The sequence below is a fragment of the Triturus cristatus genome, chromosome 2_2 (assembly GCF_964204655.1).
Source record: "Triturus cristatus chromosome 2_2, aTriCri1.1, whole genome shotgun sequence".
Taxonomy (NCBI): Eukaryota; Metazoa; Chordata; class Amphibia; order Caudata; family Salamandridae; genus Triturus; species Triturus cristatus.
The window spans coordinates 427034048-427053962 of record NC_140582.1 but is presented as its reverse complement, the minus strand read 5'-3'; the positions used below and the strand labels follow the sequence as shown (position 1 = coordinate 427053962).

The window sequence follows — 19915 nt, the reverse complement described above, 5'->3', positions numbered from 1 at the left end:
AGGCCTCACTTTGAGGACACTCACTTCAGTACTCCATCTCAACACCAGCCTTTTACTTTGCCAAGACACACCAAAGGTAGAGATTCCCTATGGTGGAGACCCTCTGATACCTTTAGGGTGAGGGATTGCTTAGTGGACCATGAGATAGGGGGTAACCATGCCAGTGCTGGTTCTTCCTTATATGGCCACTTAGGCAATATAGGCTTACCTGGTCAAGGGCAGCCTTATCTCCCTTCGTTTGGGGTGGGGGGGGGTTGTGTAGGAAGGTGGATATCTGACTATGGTTACCCCCAATTTTTTGCCTAGTGTCTAGCTGGTTTTTCGACTTAGTTGGCCTGAGATCCTGCCATTCAGGATCTCAGCCTAGCTGCTCTCTCTTTAAAATGGACTCCATGTACCCTAGGTACATAACCAATTGGAATTGGATCACCCTGTGAGCCCCTGTACCAGTGTACACTAGGTACCCAGGGCATTGGTGTATCTAAGGCCTACCAGGGGCTGAAGCATGTATTATGCCACCCCTGGCCTGGCCTAGCAATTTGACACAACTGGCTGATCACTCAGCTGGGGTAAGTTGGTGTAACCACCTCTTACTTAGGTGTAGTATACCTATACCTAACCTTAAATGGGACACATGTTAACCTATAAGTCACTCTTATGGCAGGCCTTGACAATCCTGAAGGCAGAGTGCTTGGTTCCATGTGAGATGGTGCTCTGGCATGAGCTGAGCCTGTCTGCAGTGGTCGGAACAACTTCCTTCTACCGTTTCCAGATATCGTCATACCATATACTCTTAAGTGCATTATGAACCTTGCGGTTAAATGCTATCTTTGGTTTGGCTTTATCAAAACATGTCGAGTAAGGTGTCATACGAATTGGAATACTAACCCCTCGCCAATTCTGGCGACGGGGTTAGCATTCCACCCTTCTAGAGGGACACGACATGTACAGTACCTGAAACCCGGGTAAAATCAGACATAGCCTCAGCTCCACAAAATGGATGCTGCCACCACAGACACAAGTCTGCCCTCCTGCTGCTGGGAGTCCTTCCAGCTTGGGAGACGTGGACAAAGGGTTTCCTGCCAGGGGAGGTGCGAGCACCACCCCAGACAGGATTTTGTGTATTGGTCAGGTAGGGCTTGAATGGAATCAGACATGCCTGAGGCTCACAAGGAGCCTCGGTGCATATGCCAGTTCAAACCGGTCCTGGGGCACATCAGCCCCGGACCTGGGGCGAGCTGGACAAAGGATTGGGGTGTAACCACCCCCCTTCCTGGTCCCACCCTTAGGGAGGGACCTAGCAGGTAGTCCGGCCCCTAGAATCCGCTTAAAGGTAGGAGCTGTGTCCTAAGACTTCAGACATCCTGGAATCAACTTAACTACAAGAAGAAGACGGGAACTTCGACGCTCTGCTGCACAGAGGACAGAAGGAAATCTCCCCTATGGTCAGGGAGTGACCATCTTGCTAACGCAAGCACCAACCAGCTACTCGACGTCTGCTTTGCCGCCACCTCCTGCCGGAGCCCGAGTCCAGAGCCCGACAATACCTGGACCTCCAGACCTCTCACCGCCCGATCCACAGTCCCTGAAAAGAAGGAACCCGTGGAGGCACCGAGACACGTGGAGCCAGCCATCTTGAAAGACCGACGACAAGCTGCAAGCGCAACAACAGAGGCTCCCTCCAAGTTGTGCTTTGGGTCCTGAGAAGCCCAACACCCGAGCAGCATCTGCACCAAAGGTGAGCCCTCCAGCATCTCCACGATCTGCGTGGGGCCCCTCTGCACTTTGCATCTCGACGCACCTGCCCGGTCCCTGGCCCGTTGGCTAGTGGCCATTTTGGCGACCTAACTTGAAATCAACAATGCTGGTCTGGTTGCTCCAGACTGGCCCCAGCTGCTCTCCAAAGGAGAAGCCCCTCTGATCTTGCTGGTCAGAACAATCAGCTTTCTTTACTTTCCACGACTCCTGCCTTTGCCAAGGCTTGTTTGCTTCTTTTGAGTCGCCGACACCGCCGACAGCGAGAGCCTGCGTGTGACAGCTCGTGGACCGACTCCTGGACGTCGTCAACCTTCAGGGACCACGTGGCTGCGGAGACAAGCTACTCCTCATCACCTGTTTGCACCCGACATCGCCTGGTACCAACCTGGTGCCACGCCGGTCACTGCCTAGTGACTGTGAACACTGTCCCCTCTGCTTTCAGGTCTTCTACAACTCCGATCCACTCTTGGATCCACCGCATCTCTTCTGGACCGACCGCCTGCAGCATCTTTGTCCTCAGGCTCCATTGAATCGATAGAAGAAACCCGACGCACTTCGAGACCTATGCACCCGCTTCCTGTGGGTGAGGTAAAGCTGGCACTCCGGTGCCCAAGTGTAGAGAAACATCTCTAGTGTCTGTGTTTTGAATCTTAAATTCGTAGTCCATCCAGAAGACCCTTCTAGCAGTAACTTTTATACTTTTACGCACCCCTTGAAAACCTATGGGAGCACGCGTGTAACTTTCCTCACTGCACACGCGACCCGTGGACCTCCTGGTCACTAACTGAAGTTAGCTCCTTGTAGGCCCAGCGATTCTAGAGGCCCTAGGCCTTTTCCCTTTCCTGTTCATGGTACTTATACCACTATTTGAGTATATGGTTTGATCGGCCACCAGGGCCTATCCATATAAAGTGCAACTTCTGTATATTATAACATTGTCTTGTTTAACGATTTGTGCTCCTGTGCTCATAAAGAGTCTAGGGGATACTTTGAGTAATAAATACATATATATTTTGACTATATATCTGTGTGGTGTCCTTTCATTGGTATAAAGGGGGGTTACAGATGGTAAAACAGCTTGCTTAACACGCTTTAACGAGTTTAGCCTCAAAGACTGCTTAGCCTACGCTACCACTAGGGCAGCTAGTCCGAAAAGGTTGACTTACAACCACACCATAAGGGTTGCTTGGCATGGTACAAGGTGGTCACTTTAACTAGTGAACAGCATATACCAGGCCAACTTCTCACAGATATACTTATTAATCTGCAGTTCACGTTTGTCATGCAGCCATTTTTGAAAGGATCATCTGACAGCTAGAACTGACAAGAAAATCAAACTGAAAAAAATATAATCGAATGACTGTTCCTACACGAGTAAGTGGTGAAACCGATATGTTATTTCTAATCATCCATTAAATGTAAGGGTTCAGATTGTTTTTTTTTTCGAAATTCCTCACATACACTTGTTTGTCTCAGAAGAGTTAGATTGTTTTGGCTGTGAGGGAACTCAACCACAGACTGGGGTAGCTCCCTCACCACAGCTTGTTTTCCTACATTATTAACAATGGCTACCCTTTATTAAGTTGTATCCTAGGAGGGTCCTGGCTCCATCAGGAGGACTGAACTGATAGAAGTTACGGTGGAATTAGTACTTAATTTGGTCTCCGGTGCTCAACACTGGTGCTATTCATGAGCACTAGTTAAGGACATTTATGGTAGGCACAGGGAGATTAAATGATTTGCCCAGAATCACAGAACGTTGAGCCAAAGCCGAGACTCAAAGCTAGTTCTCCAGCTCCAAGGTCGGCAGCTCAGGCCATTACGCCACATCCTCTCTCCACTTTCATGGATAGTAGTTGGTTACGCTACCAGGAGAAATGGGCTGGTGCAAGCTGCCTGCTGACGAGAGCCCTGGCACTTATATTTTACAATTTACCCACTGGGTGAAATACTCCAATAATTATTATAGAAAGGGCATCTTATAAACGGTGGCTTTGAGTACTCAAGGATTGAGCTACTTCGACTATTAGTAGCCCTGGACATTTAAAAATTTACTTCAGGAAACCAAGGGGCATATTTACAAGCTGGCGATAAAAAATTATCGGCGAAAATTTTATTGCCAAATTAGCAAGGCCACGCTAACGCGTGAAACCTTGCTTTAGCGTCGGGATTCCTAACGCCCAGCTTTGCATCTCTAATGAGATGCAAAGTGGGCGTTCCTAACCTAACATGACAGGAGAAATGTCGCTAAGCGACATTTCTCCTATCAGCAAGCCTAATGCTATGAAGCATAGCGTCAGGAAAAGTAGCGATAACCCCTGTTATCGCTACTTTCCTTATGCCTGCTTCAGGACTGACTTAGCCATGATATCCTATGGAAGGTGGATATCATGGCTAAGTTTGTGAGTCCCTATCAGCAAGCTAACGCCACACTACGTGAGATTATCGCTGGGTTTCCAGCGATAATCTCACGTTAGGCAGTTAGCGTGAGGATTTTTATCGCTGAGGAGATAAGCGTTGCTAATAGCATGCTATCTCAGTGATAAAAATCCACGTTTCCCGGCGATAATTATCCTCACGCTAAGAGCGCTGAGCGATAATTATCGCCGGTTGTTGCTGATATGCCCCCAACCCCTCCCCTCATGCCATATCTACACCAGCTTCGGTGCGGATCAACAACTGCTATTGGTAAAGTTAGGATTGTGGGTCAAGTACCCCCCACCTCCGGAAGAATGTTATTGCATTTGTGCTGAGGGTGCACTTCTAATTAATGGTGCATTTGTCTGTTCTGCCCGTGTGTTGCCTGTTTGAGAAAGGAGTGGTTAATGGCACGGTCGATGTCTAGGTGGATGAGGAATGCCCAGGAAGCCACAGCTCTCCTATGAGGACAGTATGTCTCGAGCTTGGTATATTTAAGTTTCATAACAGAACCTGGAAACAGAGGCTACTTAATGCCAAGTGAGCCTCTAGAGGGGTGGATTATTTAGAGATTGGCGAAGCACTGTAAGGGTGATGTGTTCTAGATTTCTGCTGTGTTGGGTAGTTTGATCAACTTGTATTATTTTTTAGGCATAAATGTGTTTTTGTATTTTTGTACTGGGTATGTTTTAAACAACCACGTCAATTCTGTTTTTTCTCCTTTTGTCTAGATATTTGATTATATAAGGTTCAAATCTGCCACACAACCAGCCCACTGAAATCATTTATTCACTCATGTGGTTTAGTTTAAGAGGCAGTGTGTTCCAGTTCAGAACAGCTACATAAAACAGCTACATAAACACATCATTAAACTGTAGTCCCACCACCTTGCAAAACAATGGGGCAGATTCACAAGCCCCTTGCGCCAACCGTACGCCACTTTTCCCATGTTAAAAATGAGCAAAAGTGGCGCAAGGGGCTTGTAAATCTGACCCAACGTTTGCAGCCCATAGTTCCTTACCAAGAAGGCCGCGCTATTCATTCCATATTGCAGAAGCTCCTCGCTGCTTCCATTGGCTGATCCGTTGAAAACGCTGCCTTGAGGCGCTCCTATAGAAAGAAAACCAGACATGATGGCAAGAGCATTAGCCCGGCTTTTTTACATTCAGGTTTAAAGTGTTGGCTAGATGTGAAGTCATTCACTACAGCTGCAATGGGTCACGTTTGGTAACATATAAACAATGGTCTAGTTACATAGCATCTTTACCAGAGCTGCATTAGCGAATAGTCAATTGTAAATGTTTAGACGCCATTTTATTTACATTAAGGTGTTACTGCTGATCGAACCCCAGCGACCTAGGGCCCCAGGAGCTGCACTTTGTTCCTTTGAGTGCCAGGGTTCACAAACTGCTCATTATATTTGGGACTCTGGCCTCTTTCCACGGCAGGCCCTGGGACAGACACAAGTTCAGCTGATCTCTTCTGTCGAGCAAATTATGTAAGGATTTAAAGGACAAGATCCCTGCATTTTGTCCTCCGAAATCCGAATCTTTACCCATGTACCATGTGGTCCTGGACTTCCGGGGGGGGGGGGGGGGGGGCAGTGATAGCATTTTATGAACAGATAAAGAGCAATAATCACAACGAAAGAGTTGCATACGCACTGTATGTCTGTGAGCGGAAAGGAGGAGAGAAATTACAAGAACATTCTCCCCCTATCTCTCACACTAGCACAAGCTGTAACATATTATCACTCCATTTTACTAACACAAGAGACAATTTATGGATAATTAATGGAGACGTGAGGGAGAGAGAGACTATTAAAAACATAAATGAAAATATGCTACGTAAGCATTTGAGTGTGTGCAAGAAAATAGCGAAATAGATTTATCGCACATGAACAATAACATTCATAAGAATCTTCACGTTATAAAGTCTTGAGTCCAGACTGGTGGTTTTAAAACCCTGCTACTTCTTGTTTTGTCTATTGTCAATGACCGATGGAGCCGCAGACATATGCTGGGCTACATCTTGGATGCTGGATAAGAAACTGGTGTGTCATTGGCATTCGTTTCAGAATGGCACAGCTCGACTTTAATTACATTCCATAATTTTCCACCAACTTTTACTGCACTGTCCCCAACTTCCCTGATCCACACAAGGCGGCAGAAACGTGGACTGACCCTTAGGCACATGGCTTGGTGTATTTCACTTTCACTTCAGCAATCACCTAAAACTCCCGGGGTCAGTGCCGTAGGAAGGGGGGTGCGGTGGGTGCTGGCCGCCCTGGGTGTCATCACTGAGGGGGGTGACAAAATGGCAAAAATATGTGTTTTAAATACAAATTTTTGCCATTTTGTCAAGCCGGGGGTGACAAGAAATGTTCCGCACCGGGTACCACCTGGCCTTGCTACGCCACTGCCTGGGGTTATGTGAGCTTGTTGGCATGGTATCTGTTTCCTGAAGTGCCAAGTGTAATGTTTTCTGAGACCTTCAGATTGACCCTGGTGAATTCAATGTTCCTGTATGCCTAATTATTCATCCGTGAGGGATACATATATGTGCTGGGAGCATGACCTCTGAGGAAAAAGAAAGGTGAGAACGCAATGGTGGAATGAGAGGTACAACAGTAAGACCACTGGATAAATGATATAGAGGAACCACTGGTCTTCTACAGGTCTACAGATTACAGCCTGCAACCACTCGATTGACATGCTCCACCAAAGTATTACATTGAGGATAGTCGAGCGAAGCTCTTATTCCATGCTGACTTAAAGACTGGCACACCTTCTCAGAAGTATTAGATCATGGAAATCATGGATTCTGATGGGAAGCCTTCTATGTAGAAGACATCGATTAGTATGTCAATAAAATCCTGAGTATCAAGTTTGAGCATTTCAACGCACTCACTTGGTGAAACCATCCACCATACTATCTTGTGGTAGAGAAATCTGGGCAACGTGTTAAAAGATCCTAGGTAGTCAATGGCCAACATGGCCAGTGTTTTGTCTGTTCTTCTGTGTGGATTAAAGGAGGTTTGCAAGGTTTGCAGTGTTTGGCACCATTGTTGCATTAAATACCATTGTAAATGAGAATCAACATTAAGAATCGCTGTTAGTGGACGGCCACCACTACTTGTTGACATTGTTCTATGTTTGGCTGTATTTTGGTTAAGTTTAATGTTTTCTGTAACCTTCTTATTGAGCCCCCAGCTGGCTGGAATTGTAGGTTCTGATAGCATGAAATAAACAGAGGCACAGAACCAAAAGACGACTGCAAGTCCTTTTTGGGGTGGATTGCTGTGCAGCAGGTAACTTATTGATGTCTCAGGGCATTGGTTTCGGCTTGGTGAGCATGGCGAGGGGCTGCTTTATCTTCATGCTGAGGACCTCAAAGAACAGCGTCTCATTGGACTGCTGCACTATTTAAATATATAGGTGTGTGCCGACACTACTCTAGCCCCCCCACTTATTATACCTGTAATAGGGATTTTAACGAATTGCTTCATTTCATGACCTCTTGAAATTCACCCAGCTTCTCGCCACAGCCCCTGCCAAAAGTGGGTATATGCCAAAAAACTGTCTTGTTTTCAAATCCTAGGTGATGAATAACAAGATGTTTTTTTTTTTCATTTAGGCTTCCAGCAAGGACCATTGGTGTCTCCAGGGTTGGTGTTGAAAGCGCTAGGGGCATTATGCACTATTTACGGGCCGCAAAATACTGGTAGCCATTTGCAACCAGTATTTTTGTGTCCAGGGACGATTTTTAAGAACCAATCTATGTACAAATAGGTCAGTTCTTAAAAATCCGAATTCTAGTGGGTCAGAATCTGACCTACCTCAAGCATATAAGGTAGGTTGCTAATTGTCACCCGCTACAATTTATTGCCATCACAGGAATCGTGGCCTGCGTAGGTCAGCACACCACCATGTCTGTGATTTTTAAATGCAGCTATTTTTTTTACTTAAACAAAATAGACTGTGTTTAAAAAAAAAACCTACCCCTAAACATTTGTTGTAATCATTCACAAAAGAGAACTGGTCCCTTGGGGACCGCATTCCATTTGCAAATGGGATAAAACTATCCTTTTTTTCCCTTTTATGTTGCGCAAACTCGGCCTGAAGGTATAAGCGGGATTTACATGAGCACTAGTTGCATTACAGATGGACACATTCATTTTGTTATGCACAGGGAGATTAAGTGATTTGCCCAGAATCAGTAATGGGTAAAATATAAATGTTACAAAACATTACTACATACCATAAGGAATCGGTATGGTTTCCTAAACCTAATGAGTGATTCAGTAACCTGTTACCAAATCACTAAATGGGTTTAGTACCTTCAAAAAACACATTTACTGGTCGCAACCCCTGTGATTTTCTGAACTGCAGGGCTTGCGACCAGTAAATGCGTTCATTCATGTGCTCCTAAGCCACATTTTCCATTTTATGGATTGTTGTCCAGGAGTAGCAAGAAAGAGAGAAGGTGGATTTACCTCGCCTTGTATGTTGGAAATGTGTGTGCACGAACACGCGGTCCTTGCAGGTAACAGTGGTGGGGCCGCGTTGGGGGGGATTTCGAGGGACGATGCTGAGGGGAAATTAAAGAAATAATTAATTTTCCCTCTACATCATCCTTCGAACCTGCACGGACCGCGGCTGAGGTTTGGTCTGATATGTTACTGGTGTTAAAATGTTAAAGTATAAAACTGACTAAACCCACCCAGCAATGGTAAGTGTATACTCGCAGAACAGTTCACTCGGCCTACTGGGGAGGGGTTGTTCCTAATGTCTCTAACAATAGAAAAGAGGGTTTTAGACATATTTGGGGAGTTATAGATTTTATGGGAAAAAAGCACCAGCTTATCTATTTTATTGGTGTTAGAACTGGGGGTCCCTAGTTGGCTGAGGTAGGTACCTTAGTCCAAATAGGAACCCTTGCTTCTAGTCAGGAAAAGGAGGGACACACTCTTAGATAACCCCTGCTCACCCCCCGGTAGCTTGCCACGAGCAGCCAGGCTTATCTCCAAGGCAATGTGTAAAGTATTTGCAACCACACTCTCAGTAACACAGTGATAAAACCACAAATGGACACCACACTGGTTTTATAAAAATAGCGGTATCTTTATAAAACGGAATACAATGAGACCAAACGATACAAATCCAACATATGTGTATTTGTATTATTTCACTTTGGCGGTTATTAGGCCAACAATCACTTGTAGATTCTTGCGGTATTAATGAGCAGTTCATGATGATCTAATACAGTCCTAATGCAATGCAATGCAGTTCGTAATGTAGTAATAAGACAGTCCCTAATGCAAGTACTAATGCAGTTCGTAATGCAGGAATAATGCAGTTCGTAATGCAAGAATAATGCAGTTCGTAATGCAAGAATAATGCGGTTCATAATACAAGAATCAGGCAGTTCGTAATGCAAGAATGATGCGGTTCGTAATGCAAGAATCAGGCATTTCGTAATGCAAGAATAATGCAGTTCGTAATACCTGAATCAGGCAGTTCTTAATGCAAGAAATAATGTGGTTCGTCAATCTGCGCGGTCAGCTCGGGCACAACTAGGCCCCGACAACAGAGACAACGGTCATAAGCCTAAAGGGGCGGCCCCAGTACTGCTGGGCAGGTACGGGCCGCTCGGGGACTTAGCACGTCTAACGTGATGCAGGGGGAGAGAGATCGGAGCACTCCTGTACTCCTTCTGGACACCTCCTCAGGCCACACATGCTTGCGGCTCCCGACCGGAGTCCAAGCCTTACCTGGGGGGTGCGCTGCCTCACCCTCTCTCTCCGCTCGTCGGAAGTCCTGCTGGGTGGCCCCGATGACGTTGCAGCTCCGTTGCTGGCGACGCTGTAGCTGGACGGGTTACGGCGCTGCCTTCTCCTTCGTTGACGATCTTGGGCGATTCCTCTTGGCGAACAACAATCACGATCCCTTTCACCTTGCAGCTTACTTAGCTTCCAGGAATCCTTTAGCACTTTGCGGCTCGGGCCGGCAGCGGCGATCCTCACTCACAGCCTCAGTTACGATGATGGCTCGGGCCACAAACAGCAATGCAGCAATGTGTCACGCTGCGGGGGAAATGTGGTCACGAGGCACCTAGTAAACAGCACCACGGACCACACAGCAGTCTCAAGCATGCAAAACCACACGCACCAAGCGTTGCTGAGACATGGTTGGAAACTTTGATGTTCCTTAGTTTCCACAACAGGGGACCAGCTCTCCTCGGGCCCTTGGAGACAAGTTACTTCAGGACACAGCACACAGCAAAGTCCTTTCAAGCAGGGCACACAGCACATAGCAACGTCCCTTGTCATCTCCTTAGTCAAATCAGCAAACTGCAGGCCAGCCCCAGAACACACAGCAAGGAAAGTCCTTCTCTTCAGTCTCTTCAGCTGTTCTCCTTTGGCAGGGGTTCCTCTTGATCACAAAGTAGTTTCAATCCTTTTTCAGTCAGGATTTCAGTCTTGAGTTCAGGGGTTTCAGCTCTTACATTTATACCCCTAAATGCCTTTGAAGTCTTTATGTTCAGGGGGCTCTGACCCCGGTCCAAACCAGAGCTGGGTGTCTTCCTGCCAGGGCACACCTTCTTTCTTTGATAGTCAGGGCCTCAGATGCTCCCCAGAAGGTGGAGCCATTCTTGTGTGGCAGCAGCACAGCCCTCTTCACATCAAAGGGGGACACTCCCCCACCACACCAAATGCAGGCAAGCCTGGGCTGTCTCACCTACTCCTCCCTGGTGTCAGGACACTCCCCAGACCCTGTCACATCCAGATCCAGACAGTCAATACACAACCAGGCAGAGGCACTCAGGATGCTTAGGACAAGAAACCAACCACTTCTAAAAGTGTGGTTTCTAAACACACAATTTAAAAATCATCTTCATAGAAAGATGTGTTATTAAATTCTGAACTCAGGCACACTAAACTTCATCTCTCCATCATATGCCTATGGGAAGATATGCTGGAAACATGTGACACAGCATTCCCCATTCTGTCCTATGGCAAGATGGCCTTGCAACAGTGAAAAACGAATTTGGCAGTATTTCACTGTCAGGGCATGGTACACACCTCAGTACATGTACTACCTTTCACATACACTGCACCCTGCCCAGGGGGGTACCTTGGGCCTGCTATAGGGGTGTCTGATGTGCATAAAAAGGGAAGGGTAAGGCCTGGCAAGTGGGTGCACTTTTCAGGACAACAAGGCAGTTAACAAACTGCGCGCAGGCACTGCAGTGGCAGGCCTGAGATCTCTCTTCAGGGCTACTTATGTGCGTGGCACAATTAGTGCTGCAGACCCACTAGTAGCATTCGCATTACCAGCCCTGGCACACATAGTGCACTTTGCTAGGGACTTTACTAGTAAGACAAACATACCAATTATGGACAACCAATTACCATAACACTTTATACAGAGAGCATATGCACTTTAGCACTGATCAGCAGTAGTAAAGTGCCCAGACTCCTAAAACCAACAAAAACAGGTCAGAAACAATACAGGAGGAAGGAAAAAAGTTCAGGGATGACCCTGCAAAAAGGGCCAAGTCCAACAATTGGTAAACGTGATTCAGTTTTGACCATTCAGTTTTTAGGGCTGGGTCATACCCACGTCGCCAATGATGCTGAAAACAGTGTGAGGAGCATGCGGTCCTCAGAAAAAACACCCAAACAGGAAGGATGGGCCTATTTGCCCTTGATCCTATTTTTTGGGAAATAAAATCGAGCATGGCGTCCAATTGAAAGCAGCAACTATCAAGTACATTTTCAGAATCCTCAGAAGCAGACTCTGCAGGCAGGTGTTGTGTCAGGACCTCAGCCATCCCATTCATTCAGTTACAGCATTCAAAACAAGGCACAAGGCAGAAATTGCCCTATGCACTTTTCTCAGAAGAGCAAGACAAAGGGAGAGCTCAATGGCCAATCAGGAGGGGGTTGACAGAGTGGAGTATTGGTGCAAATAATATCCAAAGTCGCAAGAAGCTTGTGAGTGGAAAGGAAGATGCTCTAAGGGATAATCAGAGGTACATCAAATAAGGAGAAAAGATCACAAAATGTGACTGTTAGGGGCAAATATAAATGTTCAAAATTGGTACTGAAATCTCCCAGATCCACCATATGAGAAACATTAGCTGAGACCTGGGAAAGGACGGAAGCCAGTAGGTCGATTGCCCCATCAGGACTCTGTCTTGTGCGTTGTAATAATGAGGAATACTGCTATATAAAAAATATCAGGCGTGTCATCAGAGAACCACATATCCTAAGAGAAATAATATCAACATTGTAGTCCATCACCAAATTCTTAATATCAGCAATTTTCAACCGTGGACTGAATCGACATTAATAAGAAGGCCATATAAAAGACAATCATGAGAAAACAACGAAAGAGAAGGAATAAAGGACATGGTGTTAGTCCTTTAAAGATAGCAAGCGTTCAGGTTCTCGTGGTTCTAAAACTGAGACATTGAAAGAGAGAAAACAAATTTAGCAGTTATGACTATATTGCAATGTAGACAGGCATTTGACTAACAGGTCAATTGGTAAACCGGCAGCAAAACTGGGTTTTGGGCGTGTGCAGTACGGTCGCGGATGGTCACAGACTTATTTTTGGCATGTCTGATATGCCCGCTGTGCATGCCTGCTGTGAGGACATCTGTGGGTTGACTTTAAATATCCAACCAATTACATATGATTTTTCCTGGAACACTAGTGAATTAACCACACCAAAATGGAACTACAAAAATTTAATAAAGTAAAATGCATTTTTCTGAAATAAAAATAAAAATATATATTTGCACCTAAAAAAAAAAATTATTATGCATTTCAATATAAAAATAATTGTCACTTTATTTATTTATTTCAAAATAGGGTATTAAAATATGTTATAATTAAACTATAAATTGTTATTTTTATATTTTTTAACACTAAATTATGTTCATTCACATTTTTAGATGCTTGAAAGAATTTACTATTACAATATTTACCAATGTTTTATTATTATTTTCTTTTTTATTCCATACCTCAATTATTTTCTATGGGTGGGAATTGCAGTCCCAGTGGTAGCCCATGTGTGGTGGAGGACTTACTATTATGTTTTTTTTTACTACTAACTTATACTCAGATTTTGTGAAAAGCTAAAAGTAGTAAAATAACTCAAAAGCGTAATTTGATTAGACAGACTCACATTGTGTAACCAAAGATATATGTCACAGATGGACAACAATTATTCTATGTGCAGTGCCTTCCTCGTTAACCTTGTATTAAAAGTGAAGACTGTTAAGTGGAATTACTTCAAACAATTCCTATCATTATGATGTTGCCAAAATGTATTTAGAAGCACCATTATTACTGTGTAATTATTACACCATTCCTCCTATATCTACTTTTATTTATTATTCATAAGAAATTACCTCACCTTTGGCACAAAGACACATTTCAACAACTAACTTGGAATAAAATATTCTGCAGTGATGCAAAACGTATACGGTGCAAGGCGACAGGCGAGGCTTAGGATGTACAAAAAAACACAAGGTTTAATTCAACATATCTTGTCGTAGGTGGCTAGGTCACCAAATTCACATATGTAGAGTTGGAGCGCCCCCTAGAGGGCAAGGGTTTGTTTCAAGATGTTTCTACAGGATCATATATATATTATTACTCATAGAAACAGTTCCAAATCTAAATTCATTCCCCTAGGCAATTTTCTGGATTCATTTTGCTTATTTTCTTCTCTAGCGAATTTCACTTCAACCTCCTCTAATACCATTTGCAAGAAATCTGAAATAGTTCACATTTTATCATGTAACTTTACAAAATGTGCTGCTGTTGCAAATTTAAGGTCTGAGTTTCTTATTAAACTAAGATACTTTAAAATTCCCTGCTCCAGGGGATGCATTGTGTTGCCTGCATACAGTTTTCATCAGTGGCATGTAATGACATCACTGATTAAAGTGGATGAACATTTCAAACTACTACTCGGATAATTCATTTTTAAACTACACCCTTCGGCAAATTCAGGCATTCGATTACTTGCGTTTCTGCAGGCTTTGCAGTGACTACAGTTAAACAAGCATTGGCAAAAGTAAATAGCCTCCATTAGAGCAACTGGCTTAGCCAGTGCTTGTGGGCGCACAGGCAGTTATCTAACCCGCACTTTATTATTGATCAACCATTCCAAGGTCGCCAAGTTGTAAAAGCAATGCGCCAGCCACCCTGGAATGATCAGTGAATTATAAAATAATTCAAAAAACAATCATATATGGATACTCTTTTGTGCACACACAAATAGACAGCCGTCTTTGAAATCATTTGGCATATTTTATTACTACTTGTCTATTCTAAAATGGCCAGTGCATTTAGAAGCAATGGGACAACGATCCTGGAACAGAGAATCAAAGATAACATATTTAAAAAATAAATAATAAAAAGAAAACATTTAGTAGACAAAAGCAACGACCTTTGAAAGTGTAATGAAATCCTTTATGTAAACTAATAGTTATAAAGTATGGTGAACAAATATTCTGATAAGGCCACCCATGCAAGCAGTGGAGAGAACTGCAAGCAAAGTGAGTGCCCAGCAAACATTTTTTAAAGCAAAATATTTTTTAAATAAAAATCTTGAAGCAATGACTTGAGGATAGAGTCACAATTCCTGTCCATGAATGAGACCTATGCGTTAGACACACCTGCATATTCACCAGGGAGGATACCTGGGGGTTCCTAATATGCAAAAACAATGTTATTACTTCACAGTGCCCACAGCACCAAAGTCGATTTGTAGTGTATTTCTTACACTGGGGAAAATAAAATGGCCAACTTTCACTCACCAGAGTTTATAGTTACATGACTCCCCCCCCTCACCCCAGGAACACCTAGGGGAGCGCGCGCGCAAAGGAATTCGTTTTATTTATTTAAATGTGTACTTACCTCCGTTCATCCATATTCCGGTGTTTACATTTCCCCACCCTGCCCCTCCCCCGCCCGCCTCACTGCCCCACCGAACTCCCTCCACGGACCGCTACTGCCTGAATAAATTCTTCAATGTTTAGCAAGCCACTATCAAGCTAGTATCTGAATTTTATTTGTAGCCAGTCACAAAATAATTAATATGAGCATTAGGGTGGGTATATTCATTTTTAATGATTGTTGAATATTTGAAGAGGGTTCTTTTGGATTGTGAAGCTGATCATTAAATTAATCTCATGAAATCCAGGCCTTAATTTGAGTTGGTGGTTGCTGGTGGGTACCACCGGCACTCATTTTTGGAGAACGGCAGTAATGTTTCTGCATCAGAAATTCACGGAGGACAGGAGAGGAGAAAACACACAGACTGAAAAGATGGACGAAGAGAAAGATGGCAAAACTGTCACAAAGGGAGAAAGCAGGAACCTGAAAGAATGAGATAAAGAGGCCAGTCTTGTACTGGATTAAAGAGGTATGACGGGGATTCAAAACTTTTAGCAGTCATATTCGGCAATTGCATTGGCTGACGACTTCTCAACATAGCTTCGACACTGGCACTCATTCATTTACAAATTAAGCAGTGGGAAAATCTGTTCTCATAAGGAGTGAATGAAAACTTTTAACACACCTGAAAAATATTCCTAGAAAATATTAAAGTCAGGTGACAAAGTCTGACTATGCGAAAAGAATTGAATGACAACCTGACTATCAAGGAACATAAATTGGGTTGACTAAAATCCTATGAAGGTGTTAGCAATGAGGTTTCTTGTTGGCTAGGGTATGCACCTCAGCCAGGCAGAACCTACCACTCTAGTCAGGGTAAGGGAGTTACACACCGAAGATAACCCCTGCTCCCACCCTTGGTAGCTTGGCAGAGCAGTCAGGCTTATCCCAAAGGCATGTGTAAAGTGTATGCGCAACACACTCTCACACCAGTGACACACTAGGCACACCACAAAGATACTCTACACAAGGTTATATAAATATATCCTTTGTATTATTCATAAAAACACATTGAACCACAATCATATAAATCACAGCGCCACTAAGCACTTGTCATGACATCACATAGATCATAAATCACTTTGCGATATTGCAATTTGCCATAGCAGTGCTCATAGGGCGCACATGTTACAAAACAGCATAAAAACATTATGCATAAACACCATCACAGAACACATAGGTACCCCTTCCTGACCATCGCAAGACCTGAGCAACAACATCACATCATAATATCAGGGCACGAATATGAGGCAATTAGAGTGTGGCATGACACATAGGAATCACCGGCATTCCCATTATGATGGGTTACCACAACAATAAGAGTGGCACCTGCGCTCCTACTTTAGATTACAAGGTAATTTTGTTTCTCACATGTAGGTTCCTGGGCCACCTGCCCGCCTACACCAGGGAATGTGGTAATTTCTGGGTACTCCACTGCATCCAGGGATCGAGGGCCTCGTTTGAGGTCTCACCCAATCCTTGGGCCCAACACAGGCTGCCCCCGTCACTAGGAAATGGGTTATCCTTAATTTCAGTGTAGGTTAGCAACAGTAGGCAAATTAACCCTCCCTCGGTCAGGAAGAGCCCAAAGTGTGGTCAGCGGCTCCTTGTGAGCCTTGGAGCCGGGCACACCCAGGCTCGCGGGGGCTTGACCACGCCCCTGGCCATTTCTTACCGGGTGCCTCCGTAATCCCAGAGAAGATGCATTAATACCGGAATGCCACAGCTATGCAATATCGTCCCCCACGGGTGTGGGAACCCACCCACCTGCTCACTCACCATGAGACCCCAAAAGCTCCTGGGGCCTTCATCGACTGCGGTACACTGTAGCCACGAGGATTCCTTCCTCCCTCCTTGGTGGCTGCTGGTTGTGGAGGGTGGGCGCGGCAGTCCTTGCAGGCCCGGGCCACAGCAGGGTAGCAGCGGAGGCTCTCAATAAAGCTGTCCAGGCTGGCCACGCCCACACCCAGACTCGACCCTGTGACCCGGAATCTCTGCCTGGTTTCTGGCTGCTTCCTGGTCACCTGGAGAGTGTCTTCGCTGCTTGTGGCTCTGCATGGCATCCTGCTGGGCTCAGGTCCGGACTGGCGATAGTGGCACCGGGCAATCCCCCGGTGCGCCGCATGGGTGGGGGCCGTTTTTGTTACAGGGCCGTTTTTGCAGCATAGCATGTAACAAAATCGGCAGAAAACCGGCCCTGGCAAAGACCTCGGCGGCACCCACAACCCCCCGCGGGTGGGGAGGGGGGCGGCCGAGCACTTTGCCAGGGCCGGTTTTGATTCCTAGTCCGGCCCTGGCTGGGCTGCATCCAGCCACAACTTCTTTGGTTCTGGGCAGTCGCGGGGCAGCAGCAGTGCTGAATGGAGGGACCTACTCCGCCCTTGATCTTTCCTGTTGCAGAGGCTCCCCTCCTGTGCTTACCACGTGCTTCAGTTGGTTTCCTTCAGCCACAGGGGGAAGGTGCAACAGTGCACACACTCGGGGGAGCCAGTAGGACTGGTAATTAGCGCTCTCACCCCGCTGCATAGCAATTACAGCGCTCACCATGTGCTTTCCCTCAAACACGAAAGAAAGCAATACCGCGTTCTACAAGTGCTTCCTGCGGGTCAGCCAAAAGCGCTCACCATGCGCTCTAGTTGCAGGGAACAGGGGCAGCCACCAGCACTCCTCCTGTGCTGGGCCTCCTGGGAGAACACTGGCAGCACCAACCCTAGGGCGCAGGCAGGCCAGCACAAGGGCTTCTATAGTAGGAGCTGCAATCTTTCTCTCAACCCAGCAGGCAGCAGGACAGTCCTCTAAGCAATAAAGTCCCATGGTGATTCCTCCCGGCAATCCTCTGGCAAGGTGCAGTCTGTAGAGCCAGCAGCAGCTGGGTACAAGTCCACGCAGTTTCTTCTCCTCTTCATGGGGTTACAGCCCCTGTATTTATAGTGCAAAAGTCTTGGTTCAGGAGGCACTTCAAACACATATTAGAAGTACACAACACCCCCATTCACATTTCAAGCCCTAAACCCCAAACACAACACAGGGGGATCAAGACAGCACTGTAGAAGGCAGGCACAGCCCTATTCAGGTGCGGGTGCAACTTTTTCCACCACTCCAAATGCAGACTAGGTCTATTCAGGTGCAAGGAAAACTACTCCTGCTACTCTAAATTCAGCAAAGGTCTATTCAGCCTAGCGCTGAGTCACAAAGGAAAGGCAGGACACACCTCAAATCCCCTTGTGACAGTCTAGAGTAAATTGCACATCCCCTCTCTCCTGTCAGTCTAAAGCAGACAGGGAATACACATCCAGGAAGGGCACAAAGACACATAGCACACAGAAATGGCCACTTCAACAAGTGGAATTTCTAAAATTGTAATGACAAATCAGCTTTCACCAATAAGCAGGATTTATCACTAGTATTCCAAACATGGTCATGCTACCCCTCTCATGTCAGAAATTAGGATGTATGACGTTACAACGAATGCTGTTACAACGCATGCTGTTACAACGAAAGTTTTACAACGCGAGTGCATTGACAACGCAGGACATTACAACGCAGGTCTTTACATCGACTTGCACTAGATGGCGTGCTAACATTAAAAAAGTGTAATTTACTATTCCAACTCCAGTCCACGTAACAGTAGGGAAGGCGTTGGGATAGTAAACTACACTATTTTTAATGTTAGCACGCCATCTAGTGCAAGTCGATGTAAAGACTTGCGTTGTAATGTCCTGCGTTGTCAATGCACTCGCGTTGTAACAGTTTCGTTGTAATGGTAGTGCGTTGTAAAAGTTGCGTTGTAAAGGTTGTCCCCCCCGAAATTACCACTGAAGCACATATCAGGGGATCCCTAATGCAAACCTATGAGAGTGCAGCCTCACAGCAGTGAGAAAACCAAATAGGCTGTTTGTCACTAGCAAGACATGCCACACAGTTAAGGCACATGTCCTACCTTTTACCTACACAGCACCCTGCCCATAGGGATAGCTAGGGCCTACCTTAGTGGTGACTTATATGTAGCAAAAGGGGAGTTGCAGACATGGCAACCACATTACAAGCCACGTCACTGCAGCAGTAAACTGTGCGCGCAGGTCCTGGAGTGGCAGAGGCCTGGGACAGGTTTGAAAGGCCATTTCAGTGGGTGGCGCAAGCAGCGCTGCAAGCCCACTAGTAGCATTTAATTTACAGGCCCTGGGTATGTGGGATACTACTGACAAGGGACTTACAGGTAAATTAAATATGCCATTCAGGTGTAGACCAATCTTACCATGTTTACAAGAGAGAGCACATGCACTTTAGCACTGAACAGCAGTAGTAAGGTGCCCAGAGTCATAAAACCAACAACATCAGGTCAGAAAAAATACAGGAGGAAGGCAAAAAGTTCTGGGTTGACCCTGAAAAAAGGGCCAAGCCCAATAGAGGGAATTTGTGGTGCATCTCTGTTTTGATAAAAATCTACATTTATATCCGGCTCACCTGATATTGGAGGAAACACTAGACTCAAATTAAACAGCTAAACATGTTTTCCTAAAGTGATTTATACATACAAACACATTTTATTTTACTCTATCGTTACAGTGAAAAATGATATTAAATGTCTGCAGAGAAATTGTGTTTAATGAGAATGTACAAATTAAATGTCTAATCCTTTACCTGAACTGCAAAGTGGTGGCATTTTTTGGGGGTTTCACTTGTTACTGTACTAATATTGCTTGCCTTACCTTAAGGTGCTGTATGTTCACAATTCAATTGCAGCTCAATGTTGACCTTCAA

The 19915-nt window shown here is 45.2% G+C and overlaps 1 protein-coding gene across 2 annotated transcripts in view; it reads right to left on the bottom strand.

The window, feature by feature from the left end:
• LOC146862312 (uncharacterized) overlaps positions 1-19915 on the bottom strand; it is a 296683-nt gene that overhangs the window by 152064 nt on the left and 124704 nt on the right. For both annotated transcript variants that reach the window (XM_085641506.1, XM_085641507.1), the window contains exon 3: positions 5198-5286. In XM_085641506.1, coding sequence (XP_085497632.1) covers positions 5198-5286 — 89 coding nt within the window. The remainder of the gene's footprint in view (positions 1-5197; positions 5287-19915) is intronic.